General features: G+C 43.6%; 1 protein-coding gene across 2 annotated transcripts in view; it reads right to left on the bottom strand.

The window, feature by feature from the left end:
- grb10b (growth factor receptor-bound protein 10b) overlaps positions 1 to 18,869 on the bottom strand; it is a 47,899-nt gene extending 29,030 nt beyond the window's left edge. For both annotated transcript variants that reach the window (XM_037453908.2, XM_037453909.2), the window contains exons 1-3: positions 18,623 to 18,869; positions 5,607 to 5,732; positions 456 to 552 (exon numbers count right to left, since the gene is read on the bottom strand). In XM_037453908.2, coding sequence (XP_037309805.2) covers positions 456 to 552; positions 5,607 to 5,657 — 148 coding nt within the window. In that variant the 5' untranslated portion in view covers positions 5,658 to 5,732; positions 18,623 to 18,869. The remainder of the gene's footprint in view (positions 1 to 455; positions 553 to 5,606; positions 5,733 to 18,622) is intronic.
- Positions 18,870 to 19,119: the final 250 nt, after the last annotated feature.

The raw sequence follows: 19,119 nt of genomic DNA, 5'->3' as shown, positions 1-19,119 counted from the left end.
TAGATAGACCACGTAATTATAATGGCACCCTGTGTCCCTGCAGATCGCCCTTTGAACCGCTGAATGTTTACAGCGGAAGAGACCCAAATATATATTACCCCCCTCGACCCGGACCCATTGGAGGACAATGAGCAGCAAGCCGCTCTCCACACTGCGTTAAGACAAGCAACACAAACCCTTGGGGGTGGCACCAGGTTCCCAGGTCATTTCTACGACCTTTTTGTATTCTCTTACGGATGATGATACAAAGCGAGCTTATGTTACACCGAGTCCATGCACACTAGGTCCCAGTAGTACGCAATAGTCACACTGCTATGTAACGTCATATGTCATTTGACGTCAGCGTTCAACTAGGTATCATTTTCTGCGTCATCAATATTTGATTGAATGCAACAGCGCCAGCACGAACACACAAGTGCACACAAGCACATTTCTGCTGGAGGGGGTGAACCAACCTTGATGGTTTGGGGAACTTCGATTGCCTGATTGCTGGAAATTCGGACCAATGAGGTCAGCCTTTATGTGATTGGAGGACCGGTCTAGAGTGTCTTGCTGTAGGGGAGAGAGAAGCACAAAAAATATAGTGAACGCTTTTGCCGCTTGTTTTGATCATGTTTGTTAAATCTCATTTTTCTACGTGACTATGTGAACAATTAGGACTTTGAAACAAAGTCTCACAGGTTTGATTCCAAAATCCTGCGCGGGCCGAGAGCTTGACGTTTATCATCACATAATCTGGTTTATCTTATATCATTTTAACCTATTTGGAACGCCACAATGACTTTTAAATATGCTTCATAATTATAACAAATGGAATCAAAAAGTAGAACCTCTCCTTTAACTCAACACTGCCTCAGAGAGAAAACACAGCAAACGGTGTGTGAACACAGCAGGTGTCTGTGAAGCAGGTGGAGACCATTTAGAGACAATATCCATCATATTTCCTGTGTCTGCAAAGTTGTTCAAAAAGAAAAAACATCAACAAAACTGCTTAGATTTTTAACACATTTAATTGAGGAATGGGAGCAGCAAAGTTGCTGGGAAGTGGTCACCAAACTGGGGGGAACGCCCCCTACGGGGCTACAGTGGAACTACAGGAGGAGGGTGCAACTTCATAACCAACCACACGCACACACACACACACACAATTCAATTATAGTAATACAATTGCAAACTATCTTGAAGTTTCAATGTTCCTATTTTATCAAATGCTGACAGACAATGTTGTATAGTTTGGGAACTAATGTGTACTTCTGATGCTGTGATGAAAGTGCTTTCTTGTCAGGCCATAATCCCAGTTGTGGACTAGATCATTTTACACAGCTGTTAGGATTGTTATGCTTTATCAGTTTGTGTGATCGCTGTTGAATCCACAGCCTCTGATTCAGACGGATTAGATGATAATTGTTCCGCTTTGTCCAGTTGGATGCACTTTAACTAGGGCTGCATGACACAATATTATTTTGCTGACTATTTGTGATATTATGAAAATGTAGCCAACGCGATTAGATTTAATGGGAACAATCAGAAAATTACATCAATTTAATATAATGCAGCCTTTACAAATAACATCTCGGGAAATAGCTCGTCCTACATCATAATATTGAAACTATATTGATTTATTGCCCAGAACTTAATCAACAATTGTTATCTAAAAAAATGAAACTAGCCTAAATCATTTTAGATAGCAGTAACTTTCAAGGTTTAAGAAGTTTTAAGTTTGATTTGTGCTTTTTTACAACAAACTGAGCCCTTTGTTCAAATTAAAATGTAACATCTTTTAAAAGTCGTTCATCACCCGTCACATTCAAAATAACTTTACTTACAGGTCTCAATGAGCCGTTCAAGGAGAAGTGACCACTGTGAGAATAAAGCTTGAGGTAGAATTTCACCCCTCAAAAAAACGTCACAGCTGGATAGTTTGGAAATAAATACAAGCCACAACTTGCTTGTAGATGTTTGAGCTCTTATATTCAATGAAGAAGAAGTTATTAGTGTCCGTCTCTGGTGTCTACACTGGTGCCTACGTTCAGACTGAACTGGATCTGATGGGAGGTTGAGCAGCAGCATGTGCTTCTGTGCACCACCACCCCCCCCAACCGCTGCTCCATAGCAACCGACCCGAACGCATCCGGTCATCTCGCCGGATCGTTCCGTCTTAGCCGGAACGCAAAGGAGATTTCTGAGCTCACTGGCTCCAATCTGCTGTTATAATTAAAACACTAATAAAGTAACGGCCGCACCCCCCCCATTTGTTCCGGCGACGTGGAAAACGCCGTCTCCAACACAGACCGTGTGGGGGTCCAGCTACCAGACTGTGACTGATCCCTACCCACTCACCCACCCACATAGCACGGGGACGCTGTTTTGTTGGCGAGATGGTAGAGCACAGCGTTAGCGTGTGTGTGTGAATGTTAGTATGTATTCAGGACAGTATGGTCATGGTTCAGTTCCACTGAGCAAAAGCATAGGGACTCTTTCACCTCATGTACTGGTCTTGAACGCTGTTTTGCATGGCTGTCTGGGGGTAAATGAGTTAACACACACACACACACAAAAGGACTGAAGTGCTTTTACAGCACACTTTGAAATCTATTGTCAATCATAATCTCAGCCTTTTATGCCCTAATGGACAATTGACAGAATGTTAAATTAGGGGATTAATCCAATAAATTGTTTTGTAAAGTCCATGAGGTTGAGTCTGCAGAGAGAGAAGGAAATTAGGAAAATAAAAGCATACATGACTTGTTTGTTTTTTTGGTGTGCTGATTAAAACAGACTCTCTCACACTGTCACATTTTTTTATCCTGTTTGGCAGGGTTTGTCTCACACACACACACACACACACACACACACACACACACACACACACACACACACACACACACACACACACACACACACACACACACACACACACACACACACACACACACACACACACACACACACACACACACACACACACACACACACACACACACACACACACACACACTTGCTTAAGTTCTTAGGGTCAAAACAGCACTTGGAGTTGGCCAATTAGCATATATGGGGCCCTTCTACATTGATGTAGTTGAAAGGAAATCGAGTCAGTGGGCCCAGGACTTAGCTTTTTAAAAGGGGTCAGCTGAAGGCTGGAGACAAGGTTACAGTACTTAAAGCAGGACGGGCACAAAGGTCTGGAAAGCTATGCCTTTGGAAGAGGTCAGTTGGAGGTTAAATGTTATGACCAGGCCCTGGATATGAATTGATAATTAGCCTACTGAGAGGCTTTTGTCTCAGAGAGAACATGGGGGCCTGTCCTAATTATACTACACCACTGCAGCCGAGAATAGACTGGATCAATCAAGGTTGCCATTAGGTTTTGATTTACAGTCAAACGTTTGGCCACACCGTGTCATTGGATGGGATGAGAAAACGTTTGACTGGTCCTGCAGAACTTAATACTCCCAGAAAGCTCTAGAGATGGGCAACTGTTACTCGGGGGTCGGATACTTGTTTTGAATGGAGGAACATTCGTGCTGACGGCAAAATCCACAGCTGTAGCCAGTCCTGTTACAACATACATGAACACTAGACAATAAGTGCAAATCCCTTTTTACATAATTAACCAGATTGAGATTAGGAGGTTGTTCTTAAACCTGCTCTAATGCTTTGTTTATCTATTTGTTTATTGTGATGGAACTCAGCTGACCCATGGATAAGAACATATATAAACCATAATACGAGTTATGTCATTATGTCTGACAATTTGATCGGTCTAAGTGAGTTACGTGGAATTAGGTCAGTTTTTACATCTGCGTGGTAGCCCTACCTGCTGTTAACCATCACAAACCCACAACATATGGCACAGAGAGCAAAGAAATGTATTATGACATTCCGTATTTAGATAAGCGTGCAGTATGAATCCTATTCTGGTTATCTGTCCGACCCTGCAGGTTGTTAATATGTTGGGACTTATTAACAGCTCCATGATGCATGCTGGTAGGATATCCAGCCCATCCATGACCTCAAAGAGTCAAAAATGAGAAACACTTTGATATTGTACATTTAATTGGACTCCAATGTACAAAAAGCAATGATCCGGATCGGCCACATCTTCACATTGCAAAAGCCCCCGAAAAATGACTGCAATCATCTGATATCCAGGATTACCTGTAGACTATCTGTAATGTGTGTTTATTCCCAGCCTGTCTTCACAGTAAACATTATTCTAGACCCTGCTTGTATGTATGATGATCTTAGTTTTGGGGAAGCTCAACACAGTGGAAGGAAAACTTTTACACGTGACAAAATAATGTTTATGGTAATGTCACCTTATGTAAATGACAGAGATTCCTTGAGCCGTAGTTACACAGCGTTTCAGTCTGTAATCAAGTTACTATGCCTGATGGTGTGGATTTGTTCCAATATAACCTTATCAAAGGTTTTATCGGTTCATTGGTTTCTGGAGTAAGGCTCCCTCAGCTATCATCATGCCACTAACAATTCCTGCTTTGCAGGTCACAATCATGCAACAGAAACAAGATTAAAATGCCGATATAATCTCTTGAGTTCAGTATGAATGCAATCTTAACTTGAAATCTGTTTTGAATTGCTGCTCCAGCTTTGTCAGGGGGAACTTTCCATAACCCCGGACTTTCATAGTGAATGGATTTTCTCATCCGGCAAGTCAAGCAGCAGTTAAGGTACACCCACCAACAGCTGAGTGTGTGTGTGTGTGTGTGTGTGTGTGTGTATATGTAAACTGAAGTGTTTATATTAAGGTAAAATGTGGTAAGCAGAGAAGATTTGTCTACACACTATATGTGATGATTTAAAGTTGCGTCACTGAAGACCTATTCCCTGTAATTTTAGTTTTGCTGGGCTGGCTCGTTAAACTAATCCGTTTCTAAATAAGTGCCCCATTACAAAGCTACGCCCTTTCGACAATGGATTCATCTTTGCAGCAGAAGCATTAACACTAACAGGCTGAACTCTCTGTCATTTAGCTCAGAGGAGTTCAAAGGTCATGGATAAAAGCATTGCCCAGATGACAGGGGGCCACAGAACTGCTTCTGCTCAGGCCAAAATTGCCACTAACCCAGTGCAAATGTTTGGAAGTCCTTTGCTCTCCGGAGGCCAGTGTGAACTAAACCTAAAGCTGATGTCAGAAGTCAAGTCTGCCTTTTCCCACTCAGTAACACATCTGCACTGGAGCACAGCATACAAGCTGGTGATTAGAGGTCTGCATTTCTGATAAGTGACAAATCAAGTTTGTCCCTTTCTAAACCTCGCTTGGACACTGATAAGCTAAACTAAACCAACTCAAACAACAATTCTCTTTTAGATTAAAAGACAAAACATGTCTTCAACTCTGCTCGTTAAAATAAAATGCAGAGACAGAATGTAGGCACATGCAGGTCAAAGAAATGCAAAGAATTGCACAAGCCAGGACAATGGCTCCATAAATATTTTTTCTCATATTGTTCATAAGGGAATAATCTCTCTAGTTTAAAACGGCAAAAAAAAAATATCCGTAGAAATACTCGCTAAAATATCATGTGGTATGACGTAACTTTAAGACAAATGTGTAACTTAACAAAAGACATTTGCCCATTTACCTGATAATTTGGATGATGCAGGAAATAATCCGGACATCCAGCCACAGCCATGTTTTGTGTGTCTCAGCGGTCTTGAACAAATTGCCTCGTTGGATCAGTTTCAATACAAGATGGGCCGAGCAGAACCTGCAGAGGAAAAAGAGCAGACAAATTGTGGTTAGTGGAAAACTGCAACGGGCGTGAAGGTCCAAAGAAGAAGGAAAAGGGAGGATGACACCTACTGTTGTCCATTTAACTTTGCACAACTATTGCAGCACAGTTGTAGAGTAAGTACAAGTGTGCTATAATGAAGTCCTACATTTTACCATTATGGAGCATTCAGACTATATGCCTCCAATCGGCAAGTCTTATCATCTTCTTTTTAAACTATTTTACTGTTCTGACAGCACCCAAACTGTCAATATCACCATATTCCAACATTCAGCGACGTTCTTTCCCCCCATTGTACCTCCCTGCTGGACATCATTGGCTCGAAATAACCACACCCTCAACAACATGGACGTCCGTCTGTTGGACCTTGTTGAAGTGGGCCTGCCATTGGCCTCTTGGCAGTGCTGCTACTGAATAAACACCTGTAAACACTGACCCAAATATAGCATGCAGGCACCTCCCCAGTTCTTAAGTTAGTGGCCTCAGTGTATTTGGAGCCGAGCAGCTCGGGCTCACAGACTATGATGGTCTTATATGCAGCAGTTCATGACCCCATGTTGGAATTTCAAAAATAGGGCTTTCTATTTTAAAGACAACTAACATTATCTCATGATTGAATTAGCAGTTTGGGAGTGGTAAGTCCTTGTGGCCGCAGAGTGTGTGTATATACGTGTGTGTACATTTTTGCATGTACATGGGCCTCTGCATGTGTACTGTAGTTTCCGGGATCTGTTTGTGTTCACAGAGTTGTGTATGTAGCCGCCTCGGATTGGCATGTCAGTGGTCAATAATAGAACCACTGCGCCCCCCCAAGTAGAGTCTACTGACGCACTGCATACTGGACATGCAGTTAAAAGGTAGAGTTATGCATAAACAGAAGTAGCCCATCAATCACCACATTATTGTGCTACAATCAAGATAATTGTCTCTTAACAATCTAGATGTCATACTGAAAATGGTGTCAGCCTATGAGATGAATAAAACTGACACCAGTCCTTCCCCTTTCTTATGTTTTTAATGACAGGTTTTTTTGTACTTCACAAATATGCCTCGCAAATAATGACCCAACTATGAATGCATTTTGAAACAAAGAGGCTGGCACCCCGACCACTAGGGCTGCTGAAAGGGCTTGCTTGTAATGAGTGTGTGTGTGTGTGTATAGGGCCTGGAAGCCTGGCATGCACGGACTGCTCGCCATTGACACATTATTTACAGGAATACAGTTTACAACAAAAACAAAACTAATTAACATCAGCCTAAACCGTCCGAGCCGTCCCTCATTAGGCTCCACACACTGACTGCAGCAGCTGAGGCTGAACTGTGTGTTGATTTGATTTCAGGAGTCAGGAGTTGTGTAAGAAGGACAGCAGCAACTAAAAGAAACATTGCAACAGTAAAACATCACCAGTAGAAGTTCTGCTTCATCAGTGGGAAACACGGATAAAAGTTTAGGCGTTCTACGTAGCGTTAAGACACCTCGAAACCCAAGTTTCAAAGTGCTCATACGGGCCAGAGTGGCTCGCAGTGACTGAAATATGGACCAAACACACACGCAACTATGCTTAACAGGTCCCTGACACAATCAAAGCCATTCCAGTGCAGGGATTAGACCCTCACAGAGCCCTTTGATTTGATCCCTTCCACTCCAAAAGTGTCCTGAGACCTAAGCACCTCTGACCTTGACAGTGCAATTACACGGACAATGTCTCCACAGTAGAAAGACAGGGTTTGCAGGCTGTACCCAGCGGTGAGGTCACTCCATCTGGATTAATTAATTCGATTTTTGCTCAAACTTGCATGAGGGAGAATGTTTGCTGATGATTTCTTTCCAGCATTCTCCTGGGTAAAACATCACAGCCAACACACAACCCTCGACTGACAGTGTTCTGCTCAGAGCTTTTTGGGAGATAATTATTCTCCAATGCCAACGCTGCAAGTGTCACCTGAGGCCAGCCTCTGACTTCTTAACCTCATGATGAATACGTACATTCAAATAAATTCACAAAAAACAGGATGATAACGTGTGCCGTGATGTCCTCCCTGATGCCACGGTAACATTCGCTCACTCCACAAAGAAAGGCTTCATGAAATGGGCGGCAGGAGGACGTATCGCACTCAAAAAGGAGGGTTTCATTCAACTGCGATAGAGTGAGTGCATAAATGAAACTATACGATACATCGGTAGGTGAAAGAAGACACTATTGTGGTAAAATGATACTACTGCAGTTAGGAAAACTAAACACTGCAAAGGGATCTGAACAAAGCTTACAGTGTGCATGTGTTCTGTGTGCACTGCTCTAACAGCGACACAGAGACTAGTACATTTAGGTTCAAACATTTACCCACAGCCTGTGACTTAAGCCACTATTTCTCTTTCCAGATGTGTTGTTTTCTGTGCTGTGCATTGTTCATGGGATTGCCATAATGGGGTTTTATCATTTCACTTGGCAGCAGTATGCTTGATGCTTGGCTACAAATTGAAAAATGTAAACAGGGTGTCTGCCGTGGCAGCGATAAACATTCGTAGATGGCGGATTGAACCTGCTCATAAAAGTTATTGTTTGTTTTGCAACAGAAAAGAAGTTTGGGCTCCATGATGCATCTGAACTTCATATATTTAATGATACTGACACAGAGGTGGAGGAAGACATTCTTCTTGAACTCATGGAGTCCAATCCAGACATGTGCCTGACAGCACGTGGCAGCATTTCTTCTGTGTGGCCTTTTATGGCCCCGACTGATGAACAAAGAATCAATATCATAGCAAAGAATACAGATCAGTTTCCAATTGACAAAAAGAGTTTTGTACCAGGCTGGTGTTAAACAATGTCAATGTTTACCATGTTAAAAATGGTGACTTATAGTAATTTTATCACCTCGTTAATCTCTAATAGTGTCTGTGCCATTTTTCTCCATTCAACACCATCTTCTGTCACGATCACCATGTCACTTTCTTCAAGTGGCAATGAGCTGTCTCACAATGCCTCAGCAGCTTGATGGAGATGCCTGTAGTGAAGCTATATCATTTATTGTTCACTCTCCTGATGAAACAAGTGTTTCAGAAGATGAAGATGTGACCTTGCACCATCGGCAGGATCTAGTGCATAACCCGCAGACAAACACAGATGTTTTTCAGACGTCAAAGACTAGTCCTTAATTTGGTTGGATGTAAATAATTATTGAATTGCTGCTGTTTGGTGCTGAGACCTCTTCCGAGACGCTTGAGAAGTGAGACACAGCTTTTAAAAGAGGCCAAACAACTGAGCGATGCAGACTTCTGTCAGCTGCTGAGAAGCTCGCAGAGAACAATCACACCAGTAAGCTACACGATATCCTTGGTCCATTTTCCAAATGTGTATTCCAAGTACCTACTAACGACTCGTTTTGCCTCATTTCCTCCTGGTAGACTGGGACAGTGACACGGCTGGACGGAAGAGGATCAAAATAAGTCCCAGACATGCAGTGGGGACATGTACAAGGTATTTATGTCTGATTAAGTCCTACAAGCCAGTTTTTCAGTATTGTTAATTTAATTAAAGAGATTTAAGTTAGCAAAAATGAAACGACTAGCAAACTTTACAACAATTACACCACAGTGAGGGTTATTAATAGCAGAGGTATCCAGAAACGTACTGAAGCATAAACCTGTGCAGTGTACAAAGTAAGCCAAAAAACCAAAGAGCGATGTGGCTGATGGGGACACTGGTGTCATGCGTCTCTAGTCAAGGCCTTTTAGCAAAGATCTCATGGCTCAGACTGATGAGGCATTCAATGCCAAAACAAACAAGTCAAGGGGCATCCGTGGTTACCGCAAGCCAAACACACAGCTCAGTGTCAGCAGCTGTACAGTTCAGCTGTATCAACCAACGTTGCCTGTGTGTGTTACTGTAACATCTGTTCCTCCCAATCAACTGAATCAACAGTCCCAATCAACAGTTTAACACATGACTGTTTAGCGCCGCTCATCCAGGGAGCACAAAAAACAAGCCATATAGTGAACCCGGAACTCACGGCATGGAATGATTTGTGGGCAAGATAGGAATAGTGTGGATGGTGTATTAATATAATGCAGAGTGTGTGTGTGTAAATTAACACAACACACCAATTGTAAGCTTTGTAGTTTATGAGCATGTCAAAAGGTCAATTCTTCACGCTTGCACAGGTCAGCTTGTGTCACCGAAAAAAAGCGTTTCATCTCCTGCACCCTGGGGTAGAGGTCTGCCAGAGGTTTTTCTAGCTCACATCCAAACTCCTCCTGCAGGATTTCCCATCCATTATTAAAATCCGTCTGCCCAATCTCATAAGGAACATTTGTGCAATCCTTAGCAGACTTCCTTTATGAGAAAAGCAAGCAGGTGCTCAAAGTTTAATGAGCAATGTTTATGGGTCCTGATCATTAAAAGTAAAAAATGTCTAGCTTCTACGGTGGTAACTGTAATTTTCTTGATGCACACGATTTCCTGGAAGGCTTGTTATGGTTCAGTGGAAGGCAGTGTACTTACATCCGAGGTTAGGCCTAATAAAAAACAGGCTCTCATTTCTTACATATGACATTTCATCCTGCAATAACAACGGTGACTACATGAGAATAGCTTGGTTCTAGGCTGTGGTCGAGGCATCAATGAGGCGGACAGCCCAGCTGAAACAAGCTTGACATCACTTCAGGTCACATGAAAGTGTCAAAGGTCACTCAGTTGGAGATGAGGAGGTGAGGAGGTGAGCGTACAAGGGTGTGCGTTCTAACTTCTAATGTGCATCACTGTTTCGACAAAACCTTAAACCTTGTTCGGGCGTAAGCCATTAAAAAAGTACAATTGTCTTTCCACACAGCCCTCTTTTATCAGACTGTACCGAACCCTTTTTGAAATGTTTTAAACCATTAGGCAAAGGTTTCTACACATACTGCTGTGACTAAATCAAAAGCAATTCCATCCGCATTTAATTCAATACAGTCTCGATATAACAGAGCTGCTAATTGTAGCCCTTCCTAGATGGATTATATGGGCACTATACTCTATTGCCTCTGTTAAGAAGATAACAAAACACGGAGGTTAACTCCATGGTATAACTGTTAAATCCATAAATTAATTAAGACATCAAGAATCACGGTGAGTCTAGTGAGACAGCGGGGGGGCGAAAGCAGCGGATTACTCACCATTTATAGAGAAAAATAAGAACGACCCCTGGTTTCTCTTCGCTACCTCAGCCAGGCTGAAGAGGATAAAAGAGACTGAACAAATAATCTCCTGCGCTCGACTGGCACCAATCTATCCGCAAGTACATTGACCTCGGAAAAAGCTGTACTACCTGTTTGGTTATCCCTGTTTTATTTTGTGTTTTCGTGCCTCTCGTGTCCCCAGCTCAGCTTCCCTTCGTCCCCTGGTGTGTTTTCCCTCCCTTGTGACAGCCTGCCTGGTCCCTGGTTGTTTCCTCCTGTGTCCAATCACCTGCACCGTCTCAATGTATTTAAACCATGTGGGTCCTGTTTCTTTAAACCATATGGGTCCTGTTTCTTGTCGTCGGTTTGTTTGTCATTTTGGGTTGGGCTGATGGGCCCTGTGATTGTGTCCCTGTGATCGGGTCCCTGTGATCGGGTCCCTGCGTCCCCGCTTGCTTGTAGGCATTTTGTATATTAAAATATTAAAAGTAATTTCTTCTGGGTTTTCCGATTAGTCCGCTTGTTGCCTCCCTGACATGTATATATTTAGACTGCTTTTCCCCCATCGACTAAAACCAGTGGACTTCAACAATTTCTATGTCTAAGCCATCTGACAGTCTCTTGGACCCAATCCTGAATAGGCTGCTTAAAAAGGTTTTACCTTAAGCACATCTTTAATAGGTACGATCATCCATCTTTACTAACAGACTATCACAGTCCCTCAAGGTAGCTGCATTAGACCAGAGAAGCCCAATCTTGATCCAGGTGTTGGTTACCTACAGACTGTAAATCAGTTGTGGGAATTTATACTTATTTATACTCTCATCGTATGAATAATGTATATTTTATCCATGAAATGCTGTTTTATGTTATTCATTCTGTACACATGAATTCCAGCCCGGGAGAGGAAGCCCCTCTGCTGCTCTCCCCAGGGTTTCTACCTTTTTTTATTCCCTCCATTTGAAGTCATTATGGGGGAGTTCTTTTTGTTGCAATACAAAGGTCAAAATTAATTTAGTTTATTTAAGAAAGGAAATTATATATATATATATATACCTAAAGCAGATGTTTAGCTAGAAGTTGGTGCTAGTATGACCCCATGCAACTAAAGCTATGAATTTGAGGAATGTTTAGTCACACTGCCAGCTGAGAGAAGCCTGCCTTGTGACCTCAACACGCAGGTGAAATGAGATGTGAGAGGTGATACAGGCACAGCCAGAGATTTAAACAAACCAAAACATGTCACGGTCCCTCGTCTTATACGATGTTTAATTTTTCAAAACAGATGTCATAATTAAGGCGGCTCAGGTCAACATTGTTATGCGCACAATTCACCCGGGACTCTGACACCTCTCAAGTACCACTCCCGTAAAACAAGGCATCAAATGCCCCTGATCTGTAAACCCATGCTGCACAGTAACTCATAAGTTGCCTCCCTCTCCTTCAACCCCCCCGCCCCCTCCCATTCAACCCCTACCCTCATGCTGCACCGCTCCAGTCCATAACATAAACAGGGTCCTAATTCACACGGTCTTGGTGTCTGGGGACTTGTTGAGAGCCCATCGAAGTGAGTGTGCTCACCGTAACGTCCAGAGAGGGGAGCTGAATTGTTCTTCTGTGTATGTTTTAACTCGCCAGACGCCTTACGTGAGAATGTTTAGCCTGTTATAATTTATAAAAACGTCCTATGCAACTTATAGAGCCGTGGTGTCGTGAGGCTGGGGGAGAAAGACTCGCTGCTCTGCTCTGTTGTTCTGCTGTGAGACAGATATTCGCTCCAGGCTTCCACTCTGCAGGCAGCACTTGAAATGTTTTTATTTTGTCAAATAAAAATGGTCTATTCAAGTTGTTAGATTACACCAAAGAATGATATTTGAAACTCACTATGTGTGTTAAATAGTGTTGCACTAGGAAACAATACTGACCATTCATTGAAACTTTTGGCATTTCAACCCTTTGAATGACAAATAATTGTAACTAGAAAATGCATTTCCTGCTGAAAATGCGTTGGAATGCAGAAAGCTGAAATTAATTTCAAAAAGTTGCTTAAAGTACAGAAATGAAACAAGCTGAAATTATTCTAAACATCGCTGAAAGAATGGAAAAAGCTGAAATACATTTAAAAATGGCTGAAAATACAGAAATGAGAAAAGCTGAAATGAACTTGAAATCACAGAAATAATAAAAGCTGAAATGAATTTAAACGTTGCTGAAAGAATAGAAACAGGAAAAGCTGAGAATTAAAAAATACATTTCTGTAGTAATATAAGGTTTAGTACTAGTTATAAATCTGAACTCGGTCCTCAAACAGACGTAACCGGTGAACAGCATCAGTCTCTGACACCACATTAAACGTATGAAGACTCGTTATAGTACAGTTATGTAGCAGGTCGAACCAACCATAAAGAAAGTTAGATTCAATGTAGGATTTAATTGGAGTTAAGAACAATTATTTCACGCTGAAACATCTCCCCTGGTTTATGACCATGCTTTAACAGGGAAACACCAGTCTTACTCAAGGGGGAGTTATTCTAACTGAAGGGGGCTCAGTAACCAGAACTAAACAAATAAATTCCCCGTAACAACGTGCATTCATTCCACTGCGTGGTAATGTCATAAGCAACATACAGCCATAGATGCAGTAAACGACAGGCCAAGCTTAACACTGTACTGTAACACTGAATGCAGCAAAACATGTAATCACATCATTCAAAACTACCCATAACGTAGAGGTCCTTGTGTACAATAAAGTCTAATGTTATTATTCACACTGCTCCCTCAGTGTTATGTCCACTTGCAGTTCACGGTTATACCCTTTCAGTAAAAAAAAGGAGCCACGATCAGCTGGCCACGTTGCTGTTCGTGGACAAGGTGGATTCACGTGTGTCAGGATGTTACTCACGTCGGGTAGTGGCGTGGGAGGGAGAGGGGGAGAAAGCAGGCGTGCTGCACGTCACGGGCTGTAGAGGCTGTCGTTGTTCGCTGGTGCGGTGAAGCCTTCGGCGTTGGTGACGAGCTAATAACGTTCCTAAAGTTAGCTAAACACTTCACTAGCTAGCGAGGAGACCCCGCCTAGCACCCCACGAGCTATACTTTGCTAACCGCGGCGACGGACAATCTCCATCGCCGGAGGTTTAGACGCTCGTCCATCACACGGCCACTCCGACGGTCACGGACCCTGAACTTAACGCTAAACTTGCAATTAGCTGACATCCTACCGTCTCGCTTCCTCAATCACAGGTGTCCTTCCCGGGCTCCGCCAGCAGCTTAATGACGTCACGCCCCCGGTTTAAGTCCAGCATACGGGGAGTAGCCTCGTTAGCAGTTTAGCTAGCTAGCACGTATCGCTCTCCCATGTCCCAAATACCTAATTGTCCTGCCTCCACATTACTTACGGTCTGCTCGTCCCGGGTCTCCGTCCCAACTCACGACACGCACGTCCATGTACGGTTAGCTAAACACAGTTAAACCTACACGTCCCTGCGCAGTGGATGACTCCTGAGCTGCGTCTTCATGGCCATCGATCACCAGCTGGTCGCTAATGAGCTCACAGCCCAGAGAGTGAAGAGATTTAGACAAAATCCACACCTCAAACAAATGCTTCCTGGAGCAAAACTAATTGGAGTAGCCAAAAGATAATAGCATTTTAAGAGACACAAGACTCTACCGAACACATGAGTGTAGTTTTTATGTCTCTATGTGTTTTAAAACTGCTCTACCAACAGTTTAAACTAATGAAACATAATTAGTGATTATGAAAAAACTATAATAGATATCAACAAGCTTTTATGAACTTGTTAAGACTTGTGTCAACATTTTAAAGTTTAAATGGGGGCTCTAACTGAAAGATTGGAAAAGCTGAAAAAGTTGAAAGTTGAAGAAGTTTTGAGAGGATTTGAAAATTTAATCCATTGGAAACCATATTAAAAAGGTTGATTTTAATTTATATTAATTCAATTATAAGAGCTAAAAAGCTGAAAAGTCATAGCACACCTCTCCTGATGAGCTGAACATTTAAATATTTGAATGGTCTTAATAGCTGAAAGTGTGAAGGAGTTGAAACGTGCGGCAGAAGAAATAGAATAAGTTGATTAAAGAAAAGAAGAACAATACTTGGAATGCTTAATGCATTCCAACTAATTATTAGATTGTCAGAGTATGAGTGTGTGTGTGTGTGTGTGTGGTTCTGCGTATGTGTGTGTGCTGTTGTTTCTGCAGCAATGCCACACTGAAGACGGGAGAAAGAGTGGAACAGAGCATCTCTGTCTCCTGTTTTAATCAGCAGATTAGATGTAGTCACTCCTCACTGGATGTGCTTGTTGTTTTTGATTAGTCATTAATTGGCAGCTTTCATTATTTGAGAGCAGCAGCGTAAAGTGGGGCTGTACGAGAGGGCCTGAGGTCATACCGGTGGAGTTTGAATAGCACCAGTCTATGAGAGAAAAGGCCTTTTGGAAACGTGGGCCGTGCCTAATTGGATGAGGATTTCATTGGGCTGCTTGGGAGCACTGGTCTTACGCAATGGCGTTGATGAATGGACGGAGCTTGGGAGCAATTTTGCATGTGCACAAGTTGGCTGTAACGGTCGCCAGGGGATTTGCCTTCTCATGACACCATCTATACGGCACCTGTTGGTAGCACATAACATCTTTCAAAGAGGGATGCTGTAAAAAAAAAGAACCATTTCAAGATTGTACGTAAAGCTGTAAAGCTGTGTTATCCTCTAGGAAAAAGGGAAACATCTAAGCCAAATGGTACACAATGGTAACGGTAGAAATGGTGGCTTTGTTGTGGGGTCCCACGTTTAATAATCATAACCCATGGCGACCCAATCACCAACAGGCTTTATGCTTTCTAGAGAGAGAATCTGTTCAATAAGGAATGCTTTTTAAAATATGATCTTGAAAATACAAACCAGATAAGATGAACAAGAGACATACAGTTGATACAAATGCACAACAATGATGCCCTAGAAATGGGACCAAAGGATGCATTTTCCATCTCTTCAGTTGCTCTAATTGGTCAAACAAACCCTCGCCTTTGACATTTCAGGCTTCCTCTTGTCGTTAAAAAGTGGACTGCAAATAAATAAATGTGTAAAGAAAGAAAAGAAATGATGAGAATTAATTTGGCTGAACTGAACACAATCTCTTGCATCTGGCCCCTCCCCCCCCCGTAGCCCTCGCACCACGTTACCTGCAGCCACCCGAGCATGTGGTCCCTCGGGTGTTCAGTTACCTGCGGAACAAAGGCAGCATTCTTCCTCTCATGCAGACTTGGGTTTCAGCCCCATTTGGACAAACACCAAAAAGGGATGAACCCAATCCACTGTACACTTTGCGGTTTTGACAAGCAAGCGTTGCATCACCTTCGGTGATCGTGTCTGAAAAGATTCATGTTTAAAGTATGAAGGGGGGGGGAGGATGAATTATAATACCACAAAGGTTTCAGTTCCTAGAAATGACTACTTATGAGACAGGACACGATTACTCAGCAGTTACACTTTAGATACCAAGAAAGTAAAACATTAGTCGGCCTGTAACATCAACAATAAGTGGTCACACGAGTCTTAAAGACCGTGTTATCTTGTGGGAAAGAATCCATCAATCTAATAAGCAAACATTTGGTAGAGTGTATGCGTTAGAGTGAGGAGAATGTCTAGGATTAAAACTGTTTATTATGCAACAACACAAACCTTAACCTTTATCCGAAATGCAAATAGCAGTCCCTCACTTTGGTGGTTTACTCTTTGACCCCTGCCTGCCAGCTGAGCGTTTTGGTACGGGCGGTGTCGTGGCTTTGCGGTCCCCGAGCCGGTTTGGGTCGATGGTGTCATGACATCAGGGAGGGGGTATTAACAGTGTACAAGCCTACGAACTGCTGCTGAATGACTGCCGGCTGACGCAAGACCCAAAGGAATGCTGCCTGGAGCACGACCACAAGCTATGACACCAGCTATAAGGATATCCCTGCCACTTCAAGCCAGAGTGAGCAGCTAAAACCAGACAAAACAAGCAAAGTAAAAAAATGTGCATCGAGGAAAAAAGTGCTTACATGTAAAATGAGGCTCGGGTTTCAGTTATGCAACAAACCTCTGGAGTGATCATTGTCAGGCACACAGCGTTTCAACGAGGAACCGCTGGAGTGTGAGCTGCAAAAACAGCCTTTCTTGAAAGACAAAACGCACAGGTCTGAATCCTCGAGCGAGTTGAGTACAGCCTTTAGTGCAAGTACAAGGAACTGCGTTCAGCAGCCTGGAGTGTTGCAGAGTTCATGCCCCGTCATGCCCGTGCTTACTGAGCACCGACCTGAAATAGCAGGACTGCCGCTCGGAGGGAGGTGAGAGAAGCCGCGGCATGAGCGGTTGCCGTGTGCACAAAGATGTGACCGCAAACGGAATCAAAAGAAATAAAAACCGGAAACAACGGAAAGTAAACGCCGGATCCTCTTTGGACAGAAACGGGGAGGGAGTCCAAAAAAAAATGACACGCTTAAAAAGGCATGTTTTAGACGTCATGAAGCAGCAGCTACACGTCTCAAACTGCTTCGTATCCGAGCAACGCGCAGATGTCAGCTGTAAAGTGCTCCAGTGGACTTACCTAGTTAAGAAGCATATCAGTGGTTGGGCAGATGGCTTCGAGGACTCGAGTGAGGTTCATTATGACACATATGTTGCGGTTATATTTAGGACATACTTATGCACTTAAGCATGTGGGGTTTGAATATCGAGACACAATTACATATTGGTCTCGTCCGTATGCCACAGAGGTCCCACCGCGTCCCTTGGAAGACCAAGAGCAGGTAGGCCTGCTGAGGTGATGAACTCCAATTTAAAGTACTCCAAAACTCAACAAGTTTTCCCCTGGGAAAATGTGGACTGACGAAACGGAGTCGGGATGCATTATCTGTACAGCCTTCCGATCTGACTCCCCACTCCCAGTGAGAGCCCTGATCTGCATTGGGAACACACAGGGCGACATCAATAGTTCCCAGAATAAGAAATTGTGATGGTTATACAACTTTCTGCAGAGACCACTTTCAGGCAATTGATTTGGAAGGCAGACCTGCATTACAGGGTGGATTAGACACATCCATGAGTTTCTCTGTCAAAACCTTTACACATAAACATTAGATGGTGATCACAATCTCTTCAACCCATGTACACGTTCAATTTAGTAACAAACGGGTAAATTGAAAGGTTTTGACAAATAAAATCTCTCTCTCTCAACCCAAAGTGCTGCCAAAAAGATAAGGGAATAAATGGAGACTTGCGAAACTCTGAATCAAGTCGTTGGACGGGAGAGTGTGTGTGTGTGTGTGGGGGGGGGGGGGGCTACGGAGGGGCTATGGGCCAGCGTGGAGAGCTGTTACGCAATCGTCAACAAGGCAGGCTGTTGGTGTCAGATTACTGCTGCCCGAGTGTAGTTAAATGCAACAGACCGATCGTGGGAATAAACTTGTCTTCGAAGTTCAATCGCAGCACGTTTTCAAGGGGGGGGGGGGGGGGGGGGGGGGCGCATACCGGGGTCCCGCTAGGCGGGTCGCGCGCAGTGCCAGTGCCGCACATGCGTTCCTGCACCCGCAAAGCAGTGCGTGTCATCACAAAAGCGAGTCCAACTTTTACTACACGCGCTGAGTGCCCCCCCCCCCCACACACTTCGCCCACCGTCCTCACAAGCGTCATCATAGGGGCACATCGTGCACTCACCTTGCAGCCGGGTCAGCCGAGGCAGGCTCCGACCCCCCGAGACCTCCGAGACGGGACACGCAGGCGCGCCCAGGGAGACGTGGGTTCAGTCGGGGCGTAGTTCGATCACAGCGCGGTGGTCAACACTCCCGGAGACGCGGAGGAAGAGGAGGAGGCGAGAACTGTGGCCGCTAAGAGTACAGGGAGCTCATCTCATGCTGCCGGGGAGGACCCTCACACACTTACACAGACACAAACACACGCGCGCGCGCACACGCTGGCAAACACCAACGCCTCCCCTTTGGAGGAGACCACGCCCACACGCGGCTGGGCGAGTAATGCGGCGTTCACGTCTTCTGGGAGAAGTGGCGCTATACAATTCAACGTGTTCATGTTTATTCAAGTTCTCCTCCTTCAATATTTTAGGTGTTCAAAAATCAAATAAATGCATTGGACCGATTATTCCCGTCTTTCCGTGTTCCTTGACAACCTATAAAAAGTTAAACTTTTTAGGGCTT

This window comes from Pungitius pungitius, chromosome 11 (assembly GCF_949316345.1).
Source record: "Pungitius pungitius chromosome 11, fPunPun2.1, whole genome shotgun sequence".
In the NCBI taxonomy this organism is placed as follows: Eukaryota; Metazoa; Chordata; class Actinopteri; order Perciformes; family Gasterosteidae; genus Pungitius; species Pungitius pungitius.
The sequence above is the reverse complement of the archived record's forward strand: the minus strand, read 5'-3'. Positions and strand labels throughout refer to the sequence as shown.